At 31.9% G+C, this 15713-nt stretch overlaps 1 protein-coding gene across 2 annotated transcripts in view; it reads left to right on the top strand.

Moving 5' to 3' along the window:
* SOS1 (SOS Ras/Rac guanine nucleotide exchange factor 1) overlaps window positions 1-15713 on the top strand; it is a 134703-nt gene that overhangs the window by 69023 nt on the left and 49967 nt on the right. For both annotated transcript variants that reach the window (XM_032497379.1, XM_032497378.1), the window contains exons 4-8: window positions 1518-1682; window positions 3293-3502; window positions 6077-6220; window positions 13499-13609; window positions 13684-13782. In XM_032497379.1, coding sequence (XP_032353270.1) covers window positions 1518-1682; window positions 3293-3502; window positions 6077-6220; window positions 13499-13609; window positions 13684-13782 — 729 coding nt within the window. The remainder of the gene's footprint in view (window positions 1-1517; window positions 1683-3292; window positions 3503-6076; window positions 6221-13498; window positions 13610-13683; window positions 13783-15713) is intronic.

Raw genomic sequence — 15713 nt, 5'->3', positions numbered from 1 at the left:
TTGAATCTCTCTGAAACTAATAGAATAACTGCTGGAAACTCTAGCAGTTTCTGTTTTATTTAGTACAATGACAAACTATTGATTAACTCTCACACCAAAAATATAGGTATTATAATAATTGAAACCCTAGTAATACTTCTGATACTTCTGTATGTATTGTAATGCAGTCAAAATGCTAACTGATTGCATGCATTAGCTCTAAGTTTTATTACTCAACAGAGTTAATTATTATCTCCAGTTTGTTGGTAAAGTAACTAAGGCAGAAAGTGATTAAATAACTTTTAGTCCAAGTTCCCAGGACTCTAAGTGATAGTGTTAGGATATCCAAGCCTTTCTGATCTTGTCCAAGATTTAAGGCTGAACACTTGGATGATTAAGACTACTAAAAGGTTACGTTTTGTCCTTTGTTATTTGATTAAAAATATCTGCCTGTATCTTACTAACTGGTCTGAGGAAGTAAGTGTAAGTTATAGAACATTACTAAACTATTGGTAGTTGTGTACTTCTTATAATTCTTTTCATGATTTCTATAGCTATGCATTTAATTATATTCTAAGAGAATTAAATTGAAGTATATGCATGCTGCTTTAATGATTCTGAATGTTGAATTTAAAAGTCTAGTTGTGGATATAATTTCAATTTATTAACACATCCATATTACTATAAACAGTTAATAGTTTTTACATATTCTTAAAGGTAAGTGCAGCCTGCCCCCAACTCTAAGTAAACTTCTTTTTTAAGAATTAATGTATAGGTTGATTGACTATATTAGTTTTACATGTACAACATAGTGTTCAATATTTTTATAGATTATACAGCATTAAAGTTATTATAAATATTATAAGTAGACTTATTTCACGGTTTTTTTCCCTTAATTGGATTGTTTAGAAAATAGAATTTGTTTTCCTATAGGATCTGGTCAGTCCCACAAAAGCCCATACTCTCTTTGAAGTCTAATAAAGGACTATTTAACATGCTGTTAATAACTACTGTTGTTCAGCAGGACATAGCATGAATTTTTTTCCATAGAAACAATCCAGATACCAGGAATGTGGCACTAGGGCTTTGGGAAGTGCAGGTTCCTTTGGATAGAAGGATAGTAGTATAAAGATAGTACATATTCTCAGATATCAATAATATGTTAACTCTTGTTTTGCATAAAGAAAAATACCTCTTTTGTCATGGTTAATTCCAGGTATTCTGAATTAGGTAACCATGGGCATTTCTCCCCTCCCCTAAACTTGGGCTTCCTTCCTGGATTAGGGATTATCTGTTTAGTTATCTGTACTTCTTCAGTATTTTACATAATCATAGGTAATTTTGCCTTACCGTTTCTTAGCTTACATTTTCAAATAGCAATATACTTATTATTCCTAGATGAACCACTTAAAATTAAGTGCTGCTGATAATCACAGGCCTCAGTAAAAGTTAAACTAAATTGTATACATTTAAAAAAAAATCAGTGTGTCAAATTTATAGTAAGTAATTTAAAATATGCTTTTCTTTTAATTTTTCAGGAGGTCTTAGGTTATAAAATTGACCACCAGGTTTCTGTTTACATAGTAGCAGTATTAGAATACATTTCTGCAGACATTTTAAAACTGGTGGGGAATTATGTGCGAAATATACGGCATTATGAAATTACAAAACAAGATATTAAAGTGGCAATGTGTGCCGATAAGGTAAGATACTGATCTTTATGTTTTGTTCTTAAATTTTTATTCGTGACTTCTTGGGTGCTAACATATTATTCAGACAGAATAAAATTGTATATTTTGTGTTAAGGCATACTTTTAAGTAATCTAATAGCAAGAACTCAAGAGGTTACTTTATGGAAATAAAAGTATTACGTAGAATTAAAATGTGTTTAAACATGTCATGCAGCTTTTCCTTTATGTGTTGCTACATGTAGGGTTAATAACAGTAATAATCTATTATTAGCAAATTTCTTAAATTTTATTTGGATTAGAAGACTTAGAAGGTTTTGGATTTACATGGAAACAATTTTTGAAAATGTAAAAATACTAAACTTGTGACAGTTTTATTTCAATACCTCGCTTTCTTTAAATACTGCTTGTATGGTTTTATTATGATAATATTAAGAGTAAATATTTATTGAAAGTTAAGCATATATGTGACTTATCTCATTTGGTCCTTATGTACCCCTCTAAGGTAGCTGCTCTTACCTACATTTTATAAAAGGGAAACTAAGTTCAGAGAGAAAAAGAAGTTGGTCCAGAATTTTCCGAGAAGTTTCAGAGCTTAGACTTGAACTCCAGAGCTGAGTCTAAAGCTCTTAGTCATTGCACTATACTGCCACAGTATTTTCATTTTATAAAAGTGACTTTTCAGGAAAGAAAATATTTCCTAATGAAGCGTTTTAGTCCACTTTTACCCACTGTTACTGATTTGGAATATTCTTTCTGATTACTGAATCTGCTTAAATATGCTTTAGTATTTATTTGTTCTTCCAGAATGTGAACAAGTAGAATAAGAATTACCTGATCTGCAAAAGAATTTCAAATGTTTTGATATTTTTAGTGATAAGTATTTGACTTTAAAATAATTACTTTTCAATGAATATAAAATATTTGATACTTTGAAATGAAACAATAAATAAAATATTTTTTAGTGCATAGTTGTGCTCACACAGGGAAGAGATGCAAGAGTAGTGTAAAAAGGTTCTAGAATTGAAGAAAGGGTATTTATATTTTTGAAACAAGCAGAAAGTAATACAAGATGAAATACTAATTTATTGTGTTATTGGGATAATTCTTTGGAAATTCATGGAAGGGGAAAGATGAGATTCAGCAAGAGTAAGAAAAGTAGACTTCTTGGATAAAAACAGGACTTGATTTGATCAGTCTCTAAAAAACTTAGGCAAACAGGCCAGCTAGAAGGCTGTAAGAATTATTTAAATATGAATTATGTGAGACCCTGGAATGAGGTGGTGATGCCAATGGTATGAAACAGGAAACTAAGAGAGAAATCTAAGACAGGATTTGGAGCAAATTGGAAGTAATAGGTTAGCATGAGAGACAGACAGACAGACAGACAGACAGATACTGATATTGACAGAGAATTTGGAAGAGGCAGTTTGTGATATCAGGTGTAGAATTCTGTTTCAGAGAAGCTGTGGAGGCGCCAGTGGCATTATATCCAAGAAGAGGTAATTTTATGCCTGCTTTTTATCATTTAAGAACTATTTTCAAATAATAACTTTAGAGTGCTTAACTTCAAATTTGACTATAGGTTCATATTTTATTACACTTTTTAAAATATCTCTATGTAGGTATTGATGGATATGTTTCATCAAGATGTAGAAGATATAAATATATTATCTTTAACTGATGAAGAGCCTTCCACCTCAGGAGAGCAAACTTACTATGATTTGGTAAAAGCATTTATGGCAGAAATTCGACAGTACATAAGGGAACTAAATTTAATTATAAAAGTTTTCAGAGAGCCCTTTGTCTCCAATTCAAAACTGTTTTCAGCTAATGTGAGTATCATTGTGTACACATATATCATTGCATGTGTTGTTAATTTTACATGACAACTCAGGTATATTTCATGATTTGAATTTGTATAGTTCATGATTGCTAATTGGCCCATTTTTTTTAAAGTTGTGGGATTTAACTCATTGCAACTATGATTACAAATAAAATTGATACGACAGGTTCAATAAGTTAAACATCAGAAATTAAGAGACAAAATCCAAACTTAGACTGATTGTATAAGTACAAATAAATTCACAGAATCTTCTAAATATTCCAAAGAATAAAACCTCTTGTTTAGGTGGAAGATTTTTGTGTTTAAGTTGATTCATTTGCATCACTGAACCAATACTTCATCAGTGCTGCCTGCATTGTTAGGCTCCATACTTGGCAGTGGGGATTTAAAGATGAATATAAAACAGTTTCTTCCCTCAGGTTTAGTCTTGACAAGACTGAGATGTAAACTTAAATTTAAATTGCAATACAATGTGGTAATTACCAGCTGTGGGGATATAGCTCAGGGTTAGAGCATATGCTTAGTGTGCGCAAGGTCCTGAGTTCAATCCCTAATACCTCCATTAAAAAAAAAAATCACAATGTGGTAATTACCATAACAGAAGTATGACAACGGTATTTTGGGGAGCTCAAAGGAGGAAGCCAGTAACGTTGAAAATTAGAGAACGATTATTACTGATCTTACAATAGTAGTCAAACCAACATAACTGGGTCCTGGAGAAATGCTAAGTGAGAATAGTTGAGATTGTCTGAGGGAGGTTGCATTCTAGTAATTTCTGGAACTGAAGCTACATAGGTGACTCATGGAGACGCGGTGCTCACTACAGAGGCTGAGATTGGGGCTCAAGTTATGGCAATAAATGAACAATGAAAAATAAAGGAGTAGATTATGAGTTGCACAAACCTGGAAGTATGGTAAAAACCATTGAATTCTTCACTTTAAATGGGTGAATTGCATGATATGTAAATATATTTTAATAAAATTGTTTTAAAAAATAAAGCGGTAAAGGATAGGCAAAGATTTCTTAGGACACAAAAATAAAGAACTGTAAAATAAAAAAGTAATGAATTGGATTTCAGTAAAATGAAAAATTTGCTATTCTTTGTCAGAAAAATAAAACATAAGCCACAAATTGGTAGAACCTATCTGAAATACTTATATCTAACAAAGGACTTGTATCCAGAAAAAAGAATTATTGCCATTCAATAATTAGAAAAACAGCCTGCTGTTCTTAAGTGGGCAAAAAATTTGAACACTTTATAAAAGAAGATATATCAGTGACCAAAAAGTACATCGAAGATGCTCAACATCAGTAGTCATAAGGAAAATGCAAATTAAGACCATAATGAGATACTACTACACACTCATTAGAAAAGATAAAATTAAAAAGAGTGACAGTACCAAATGTTGAAAAGAATGTAGAGCAACTGTTTGTGGGAATATAAAATCCCCACATTGCTCGTGAACACATAATTGTTAAAAATACTTAGGAAAAGAGTTTGAGTTTCATATAATAGTAGCTGTAAACTAGCCATACTAGTTAGTAATTCCACTACAAAATCACACTTGGATAAAACATTCAAAGTTCAAACTAGAACAGTGGATTTTAATGTATCAGTACAAAATTTATATTGTTTCGGATTCCACGTTGCAGCTAATGTTTACGAAACTACCATTCATTGGCTTTTGTATGATATCATAAAAGGATATTCACTCCATATGTATGAAAGGTCCAAGATAGGCAAACCCATAGAGATAGAAAGTAGATTAATTGGTGCCAGAGACTAGGGGTTGGGTTGGAGGGGAAGAATGGCGAGTGCTCCTAATGGATACAGCCTTTCTTTTTGGGGCGATGAAGATGTTCTAGAATTTGATAGTGAATATGTGAAAACCATTGAATAGCTTTAAAAGGGTATGTGACTTATACCTCAGTAAAGAAACAATACAGAAAAAGAAAAGGATGCCCACAGTTATTTGAATAGCCTGTTAAAATACCACTCCCTTTTCCAACTACATGTCTTTGCAAAGCTAGATTTCTCCATATGCTTTAACCAAAACAATGTATCACAAAAGACTGACTGCAGAAATATTTATGAAAAGCCAGGTATCTTCTATTAAGATAGATGTTAGAGGTGTGCAAAAATGTAAAACAATGCCTTTCTTTTAAGTTTTTTTGTTTTTGTTTTAGAAAACATAGTTTTCATAAAAGTGTTATTTATTATCATTTTTAAATGAATTAAATGCTTTATAATTTTCATGGTTTTAGTTTCTAATATGACATTGATAGATATAAACAAAAGCCCTTTTGACTTTTGAGTAATTTTTAAGAGTGTGAAAGAGTTTTGAGACCAAAACGTTGGAGAACAAGTGATGTAGAGAAATGTATTTGCAAATTGTACATCTTTCCAAAAAGAATTCTTTAATTGTCTTACATTTGTAAGTTATTGAAATTTCTCACTGTATCTGCCATGTTAAATTTCATGATTATAAAATGACTTATTGGCTCAAATTTTATTTTTTTATTATACAACCAACTGAATTAATGTGTTTTTCCTCCCAACAGGATGTAGAAAATATATTTAGTCGTATAGTAGATATACATGAACTTAGTGTAAAATTACTGGGCCATATAGAAGATACTGTAGAAATGACAGATGAAGGCAGTCCCCATCCATTAGTAGGAAGCTGCTTTGAAGACTTAGCAGAGGTAAGTACTCTAATTATACACCTAAAAAAGGTCTGCCTCTAGCAGGCCTTACATTTGCATTAAAATTGGGATCTTAATTCTTGTTTCCAGCTAACATAGGTATTAACTGCTGACTAATAATTGTACTCAACTCTTTTTTAATTTCATGCAAAATCTTTTACTTGTGATGCCATGAGTTTACAAAGCACATTAACCCTTGATGAGTGTGATATGTTGGTTAATTGTTTAACAACTCATGATGAAACAAAATTCTCAAGCCATCTTTCTAAAATATAACAGTTCATTTTCTAGTAAAGCACTGTAACTCAGCTGTATTACTCCTTCATAAGATCGTTATCAACATTCGTTTCTGTTATTTTATGAAACATGAAGTAGTCTCTCATCCATTATGAAAAAGCATATCCCACAGAGGGAAGCATTGACAGCTGACAGTTAATCTTCTATCTCACATAGCAAAACTAAGAAAAGTTGGTGAATGCCCTGTCAATGAAGAGGCCATAGAACTTGGACCTGAGATCAGATCACTGTGCTCCACTCTAAACTCTGCTGTTTGTTAGTTGTGTGTGACCATGGGCAATTTATTTCACATCTCTAAACCTTATCTATGTTTGTAAAATAAGGATATTAATAAGACTCAGGATTTCTGTGAAAATTAAGTAAAATAACCTACCTGAAATATTTAACCACCCTCATACAATTACTCAATATATGATAACTGTGCATTATTATTTAGAATAGGATGGATGATGTGACTAGGAAAATCAAGTCCAGGACCTAAGTGATTCGGATATCATGGGAGTAGAAAAATAGTAACCCTCTTCTTGATATTTCAGCTGTTAAAATATATGAGTTTGTCCTAATAAATTAGCATTGATAGTCATTCTGAAATTTCTAGCTTTTGCTTTGTTCTCATTCTAAAATCCACTATATATTTTATTGTAACTCAGAGTTGAGTTTGTAAAACAAAAAACTTAAGACTTTCAAGCAAAATAATTTGCTAGTTTAAGCTTCACTACAGTCCTTCAGTCTTGCTTCAAGCACATAGATGTCATAAAGTATTAAAAGAAAAAAAAGGAATATACATAATTAGACTCAAAAACAAGATCAGAAATGGAACATACTTTAAGGTAGTTAGCTCTGGTAGCTGAGTATTTAGCTTTTAAGGATAATGAGGACTAAATGGGCTCCATGAAAATGAGCAAGATTTCTTACTCTAAGGCCCTGATTGTAATAAGATGCTGGGGAAATCTGCTAACCTGCTACCTATAAGATTTTATAGAAAATTGTGGACTGGAGGTAGAGGACAAAAATCCTACGTTATAACTAATTTACCTTAAAACTTAACACAGCATCCCATGATATTAAGCCAGTATGATCACAGAGCCCAAGACCCAAAAGTCATTTTAAGATTTAAGAGCAGGTTCTGGTCTGGAAGAGTGTTTATAAAGAAATGGGAAAGGAAAAGAAATCAGAAGTTAAAAGCCTCCCCCTAAGAAGCCTGTAATACAGAATTCCAAAATATAAGACAAATATTAATACTTTGAATGATACCTAACAAAATCAACTATTAGAATATGAATTCATTCCAGATCAAATTACTTTTATACAATAGATATACAAAGAGTTTAAAAGTTTTGAATGCTCAAAGAGATAAATGAAGGAATATGATTCATTTATAAAGAAAACATTGTGAAACAAAACAAGCGGAAAGGAAACAAGAGCAAGTAGGTATCAAAAGAAACAGTTAGAGATACTGGGAAATAAATACACAAGCATTGAAGTAAAAGCTCATTATGTAGCATAACATTTGCCAGACCTAGTTCTAGGATAAAATTAGTGAACTGGAAGATAGAATTCAGGAATTCACACAATGACACAGAGAGAATATGTGAGAATATGACACAGAGAGACCAAGATAAGAATATGAAAGATCAGCTAAGAGTAGTAAAGGCTATTCTGAAAGGTTTCAGTATACATCTAAAAGGAATTTCAGACAAAGAATGATGGAGAAGCAATATTTGAAGAGATAAAAATCTAGAATTTTCCAGAAATGAAGAACATCTGTTCATCAATAGACAAAATTAAGAGAGTGAAAAGACAAGCTATAGACTGGGAGACAATATTTCTCATATCTGTAACCAATAAAGAATTCATACCCAGAGTATGTAAAGAACTTCTACAAATCAGTAACTACCAGACAGCTTAGTTTTTTTTTCAAAGATAGACAAAAGATATGAGCAGATATTTCCTAAAAGAAGTAAAGGTGTTCAATATCGTTATTCATTCAGGAAATGTAGTTTAAAACCATGGAGCAGTTGGAACTGTACATTGCTGGTGGAGGGGGTGTAAATTGGTACAGACACTGGAGAACTGTTTGGCATATCTGTGAAAGCTGAGCATACAACGTACCGTGTGTTCCAGCAGTTTCACTCTTGGGCATATACCAAACGAAAATGAGTGCCTGTGTTTGTCAAAAGACATGTTCAACAATGTCCATGGCAGGTTTATTCATGATGGATAATTTTGTTATATTCATACAGTGAAATGCTATATGGCAGTAAAAAAGAGTGAACTACTGATAAAAACAAAAGGCAACATAATGTTGAGTGAAATAAGACTCAAAATACTACATAACTCCATTTGTAGGGAGTTCAAAAATACGTTAACAGATCTTTGGTAATAGAGATTGGAATAGTGGTTGACTACAGAGCGTGAAGAAGTTTGTCTGAGGTGCTGGATTTCTGTTTCCTTACCTGGGTGGTGATTACACAGATGGATTGCATACCTAATGTAAAAATTCATCAAATTGCAGAATTCATGTAGGTTGTACCTCAGTTTAACAAAAAATGAGAGGGAAATGGCGAGGAACAAATAAAAACAGATAGACGTTAACCAAGAGACTTTACTATCCATAGGCCTTTATTACAAGAAATATTAGAGGATGTTCTTCAGCCAGAAGGAAAGTTGTACTCTGAGAGAAGTCAAGGAATACCAGAACTAATGGTGGGAAATGTGTTGGTAAATTTATAAGCTATTGAGTATTTTTAAAACCAAAGTATTTTTCTTACTTTAAAAGGAAGGGTTAAACTACACACATAAAATGGGCTTGTATTCATAAGAAAAACTGAACAACTTTAAACTCTCTTTAAAATTTAGAAGAATTTATAGATAACAAACTATATTTGATTTTTAAAACGTTTGGGAAAATCACCAGAAGAATAGAGATACTACCTATAGTTTAACAATGTACAAGAACTATAGTAACACTTTGAAGTATTTCCAGTGCTAATAGGAAAGAATAATGAAGCAAAGAAAAGCAATGATAATGAAAACAAAATGCAGTCATCTCTCAGTATCCATAGGGGATTGGCTCCCGGAAATCCCCCTCCCATCCCTGCTCTAGTGTCAAAAATCCATAGATGCTCAAATAACCTCATATAAAATGGCATAGCACAGTTGACCTTCTGTATTGGCTGATGTGGAACCTGCAGATACAGAGGGCCAACTGTAGCATGATACAAATAAATCCAATTACCTTATACTACTACATCAGTGACTCAGTATATGTAAACTGATGAAACTTGCCTATTTAAAGAAAGTACTTATTTTCGATTTTTAAAGGTCCATTTTATGTAGCTGAAAAAAAGTACACATACACATGATATGTAACAGATTACATTGTTAATCAGTAGAGAAAAAACTAATTAATAAATGATGCTGGGTCAAAACTGGTTGTCCATATGGAAAGAAAATATTTCTTCCTTAGCTCACATCATACACAAAAAGCTCTCAATAGTCTATAAGCATGAACTCAAAATGGATCAGAGACTTAATGTAAAAGCTAAAATTATCAGACTCTTAGGAGAAAGCATAGGTAGGTATTCATGACCTTAGCTTTACAAAGGATTCTTAGATATGACACCGAAATCACAAGCTACAAAAGAAAAAAATACATAGTTTAGACTTAACATTTAAAACTTTTGTGCTTCAAAGGGCACCATCGAATATGAAAACGAATATATGTATGTATATGCATGACTGGGTCATTGTGCTGTACACCAGAGATTGACACACTGTAGTTGCCTGTATTTCAATTTTTTTTACACTTTTTTTATTGAGTTATAGTCATTTTACAATGTTGTGTCAATTTCCACTGTAGAACACAATTTTTCGGTTATACATGAACATACGTATATTCATTGTCAACATTCTTTTTCTCTGTGAGCTACCACAAGATCCTGTATATGTTTCCCCATGCTATACAGTATAATTTTGTTCATGTACTTCAATTTTTTAAAAAAGGGCAAGGTCACCATCAAAAGTGAAGACAGCATACAGAGTATTTGCAAATCATATATCTAATGTTATCTGGTATACACTGATATATTCAGTGTATGTAACGAACTCTCACAAAAAGACAAACAACCCAGTTTTAAAATGGGCAAAAGATTTGAATAGGAATTCCTTCAAGGAAGATACACAAATGTCCAACAAGCACATGAAAGGATGCTTAGCATCATTAGCCATTAGTGAAATGCAAATCAAAACCATTGTGAAATACCACTTCACATGTACTAAGGTGGCTAGAATTTAAAAAAAATAAAAATAACAAGTGTTGGCGAGGTTGTGGAGAAGTTGGAACACTCATACTTTGCTGGTGGGAATGTAAAATGGTACAATTACTATGGAAAACAGTTTGGCAGTTCCTCAAAAAGTTAAAGAATTATCATATCTAGCAAGTCCAAAAAGTTGTATACTGTGTAATTTTTTTATATGACATTCTTGAAATGAAAAAAACTATTGAGATGCAGAACAGATTAGTGGCTCCTGGGAGCTAAAGAGGAGGCTGTAATGGGGGAGGGGAGGTGTGGCTATAAAAGGACAGCAGGAGGTCCTTGTGGTGATGGAAATATTTTATACTTTACTACATCAGTGTCAATGGCCAGATTGTGATATTGCACTATTGCATGAGGTTACCACTGGAAGAAACTAGGTGGTGTGCAGACAGGATTTTTCCATATCATTTCTTAAAACTGCATGTAAACCTAAATTACCTTAATGAAAGGAATATTTTACAGTAGAGTATTATACAGAGTTTGTAATAAATGAACTGTAAGGAACTGTATGAATCAAAATGAATAAAATTTTAAAATAACTTTAAATATAAAAACTAAATTGCAGAAGAATATACTATTTATATTATTTTTATATGGAATTTGAAAATAGAGCCTTATATCTTGATACGTATGTAATTATGATATTTAAACAAACATGAAATGATGAAACTCAAATTCAGAATAGTGATTTCCTGATTTCTTCTGGGGATCAGCAGGAGAAGAAATTAGCTTCTGAAAAGAAGCCCGGGAGGATCATTACATCTGTACTGTTTTATTTCTTTAAAAAAGGAGCTGAAGTGTTATAAAATGTGGGGCTTTTTTGAGTTAGATGGTGAATCGAATTGTTAAGCTGTTCTTTGTACTTTTCTTTCTGTTTAGAATAGTCTGTATTTTTCATTCTTAATTCACAATTGTATATGTTGATAATTAAGTTTTTAAATGACTTACAAGTACTGCATTTAACCAGTAAACTGATCATAAAATCTTCTATTAACTTATATATGGATTCTTAGTGCTTGCCATTCTGCAAATTTATCCTCAAAATAAAACTATGTGATGAGAGCTTGGATTCTCAGTGACTTGTTGATTTTTTTTCTTTCTTGAAATTTGCTATTTTAGAATGATAATACTAGATACCATTTATTCAGTGCTCACTATGTTCATATACTTTTGTAAGCACTTTGCACGTGCTGTCTCATTGAATTTCTAAAACAACTCCTTAAAGTACGTATTATCCACATTTTCCAATGAAGAGACTGGCTTAGAGATGGTAAATAGTTTGTCAAAGGTCACAGCTAGTAAGTAGTACAATCAGAATTGGAATCTGGGTCTCTGTGACTCTGTAGTCATGCTTTTAAGCCACTACACTGCATAGCCTTTCCTTTATATATATAATTGTCATAAAAATTCTATAATAAATTAGAGTTTATTGAAAGAGAAGGAGAAGATTATTTGCTGTATATAAATACTAGAATTGAAGAGACCCAAGATATAACATCTAATCACATTTTTATTTCTCTCTCCCATCCACTTTATTCATACCTAACTCCTTCCTGTTGTTATTTTTGAAAACCTACTATCCAGCACTGTAAAATTTTCAATGGACTGCAATTTCCAGTGTTATATTATTATAGAAATTTTCAGTTGAGAAGGCAGTTGAAGGAATTGAAATTACTCAAGGGATTTAGGGTGACTTGGAGCTTTATATCCTGTATTGCATTTCACAAAGAACAGAAGTCAGGTCTTCTGATTTCTGATCTTGTATTATTGTTATTCAGTCTTTCCGTAAAAAAACACAATCTAAGAAGCAACATTTAAAGTAAACATTATTTGTTCTGTCTTTCACTCAAACTTCCTTTTTCTGCTCTCCTCCACTAGATGTCCTCTTCCTCTTTCTAGAATCACCCTTCATAGAAATGAGCTCTTCCTAGGGTCTAGAACACCGTTTTCGTTATGATTTTTTTGTTCAACCTGGAATCGGGCACAGGACACAAGAGAGTAGAGATCCTACCTCCTGATAAAATCAAGACACCTGCTCTCTTTTTCCTCAGGAATCATCAAAAACAGATTCTAACCATTAGATTTGTTTGGTTTATTAATAACTGATGGTAAAAATTTTTTTGGCAATTTGGATTAAATTGTTTAATTGTTCTGTGAAAAGTGTAACAATAAATTTTAGATGATATAAACTTTTACCTATGACTCACAGAATGTGAAAGTAAGTCTTCCACTAAGAAATAACCATGAGAAAATAGATGTCTGGCACCAGTATTCTAAATGTTTATACTTTACCTGGTTGTAGATATTTATATTCTTTATTGTTCAGGCTAACCTTTGTTTTCCAGAACCAAAAATCCCTCTATTCTTACAACCATGTATTTTGATAATTCTCTACTGGAATCCTTTCCTGAGAAGTGTCGTAATATATAAGAATCTTATTACTCATCAAAAAGAATTGATATACTTTCTTACTTGAGAATATTAGATTTATTCTATTAAAATTAATAGCCACATAATTTTGTTTAGAGGCTTTAAAAGAAATACATAATTGTGCAGGCATAGATGTGCCCATAATTTAATCTTTCTGTATTTATGGTGGTAGGTTATTTACACTTTACCTTGGAGAAAGATTATTTATGTTTTACCTTCTTTATTTTCTCAGGAACTGGCATTTGATCCATATGAATCATATGCTCGAGATATTTTACGACCTGGTTTTCATGATCGTTTCCTTAGTCAGTTATCAAAGCCTGGAGCGGCCCTCTACTTGCAGGTATAGTAATTTTTATGTCAAGATATATGATGTCTGAAAAGTAAACTTAAAAATTAAATCACTTTGTTTTCTAGTCAATAGGTGAAGGTTTCAAAGAAGCTGTTCAGTATGTTTTACCCAGGCTGCTTCTAGCTCCTGTTTACCACTGTCTACATTACTTTGAACTTTTGAAGGTAAGAAAACTCTTTAACTGTTACTTATAAAATGTTGAAGTGTGACACAGTTTTTTTTTCCAATTAGTTTGTGAATTATTGAGTGCTCATGAACATTAGTCTGTATCCATTTTCTTTTTCTAGTTAAGCAAATGTAAATGAATCTACAAAAGAGTCACATATTTTCTCCAGTTTTAATAGTGAATTTTAAAGCAATCGTCAAGATTTTTTTTGTGCTCTTTGTTTATATCTTGTGTTCTTTTTGTTCACACGGACGATTGTTTGGAAACAACCTTAGATTTATGCATCGAGGTCTCCATTTTGAGATCTCAACAGATTCAGGGACTTAGATAAGGGACCAAGTGTGGGGATAAGGCCAAGTAATGGGAAAGATTAATCACCTAATTTTCATAGCCTAAGTTTGCAACTATTTCTATAAAACTGCTCATTATTACTTTACAAACAGTAAATAATATATAATCCTAGTAAAAATTTCCCGTTTGATTATAGTTCAAAATACTCAACTTAAAAAGCAGTGAACCAAAAGAAAGGATTTTGCTTTTTTCCCTCCTCTGCACTGAAATTAAGGAAAAAGGGAACCTTAGTCTGTATAAATTATAATACAATACTGTAGCTCAAAGTGATTTATGTTTAAATGTCTTATGTATCTAATGATGTCTACTTTGAGTTATGGATAATATAGCCTAAAAAACAATTTTTTTTTCAAAAAATTTAACAGATGAGTTATAAAGATATTTTATTTACCATTAATGAACTAGCCTCATGAAGATGAAATAAGACATGCATTAATACTATTATTATTTCTTTAGCTTTTAAAAGAATGTTTTCATTAAAGAAAAATTCTATTTAATATGTTGGTTTTGTTATGGAGCTTGTATTACTAGAAATCAGATTTATAGTTTGCAGGAGTACTTGATGAAATGGGCTCTCTATAATGAATCAATGAATGAGTAGAAGACCTAGTTTAGTAAACTGGAGGAACTCTCATCCTTGAATTTTCCTTCCATTTTCCAAGGTCTCTCTTCATTGTAGTAATTTGGAGTTCAGTTAGATTTCTCAAGCAGGAATGTTTGAATTAAGAGAGGACTGAGGAAGTTAAAGGATTTAGTCACCAGGCAGAATTAACAGCACTCTTAGCTCTCTGTTCTAGGCCACAAACAAAATACCATTTATGGTCTTTAGTAATATAGGATGATTATTTTAAGAGGGTAATCAAGAGGAATGATGGGATTTTTACTTGAGACTGTAATGAAATTCTGAAAGATTAAAGGCCATATGAAACCTTGAAGCAATCATTAGTTAATAAGTAGGAACAAGAACCTTTGATGAAGGTTCAGAAGGCTGTAGAACCTAACCATCTTAATAATATGAGAAATTAATTATTTACTCCCCCAATTATAGGCAATTAAATTTTTAAAGTTATAAGTTACGGTAATAGAATCTTTATTTTATAATTGCATCAGTTAGCAATTTAAAAGATCTCTACTGGTAAGCATGCTTATTCCTAGTTCATATTACTGCCTAAATTTCATTGCAAAATTAGTATATTAGGCAGGAAACTTTGCCTAATTAATTCCACAAATATTGATCACTCCTTTTTATTCTGCATTCCCCCAGGACTAATACACTATTTGTACTTATCCTTACTTTGTATTTGTTGGTATGTTGCTTAGTTAAATAGTTTCATTGAGCAATGTTTTCAAAGTATATTCTGTGGGATGCTAGTCCCATGAGATACTCTAAATTAAAAGTTTGGGGGAAATGTTCAGTGGTCAAATATGTTTGAGGGGGCACTGTATTCTTAATTATACTACTAGAAATTCTCAGTGTACGTTAGAACATTAAAAACTTTAAATTGTGTAATAAAGCAGTTAGTTCCCAAATTAATTAGACCATGAAATCCTTTAAAAATATAATATATTTATAGAGGT

This window comes from Camelus ferus, chromosome 15 (assembly GCF_009834535.1).
Source record: "Camelus ferus isolate YT-003-E chromosome 15, BCGSAC_Cfer_1.0, whole genome shotgun sequence".
Lineage (NCBI taxonomy): Eukaryota > Metazoa > Chordata > Mammalia > Artiodactyla > Camelidae > Camelus > Camelus ferus.
Note: the sequence above shows the minus strand (reverse complement) of the source record. Positions and strands in the feature narration are given on the sequence as shown.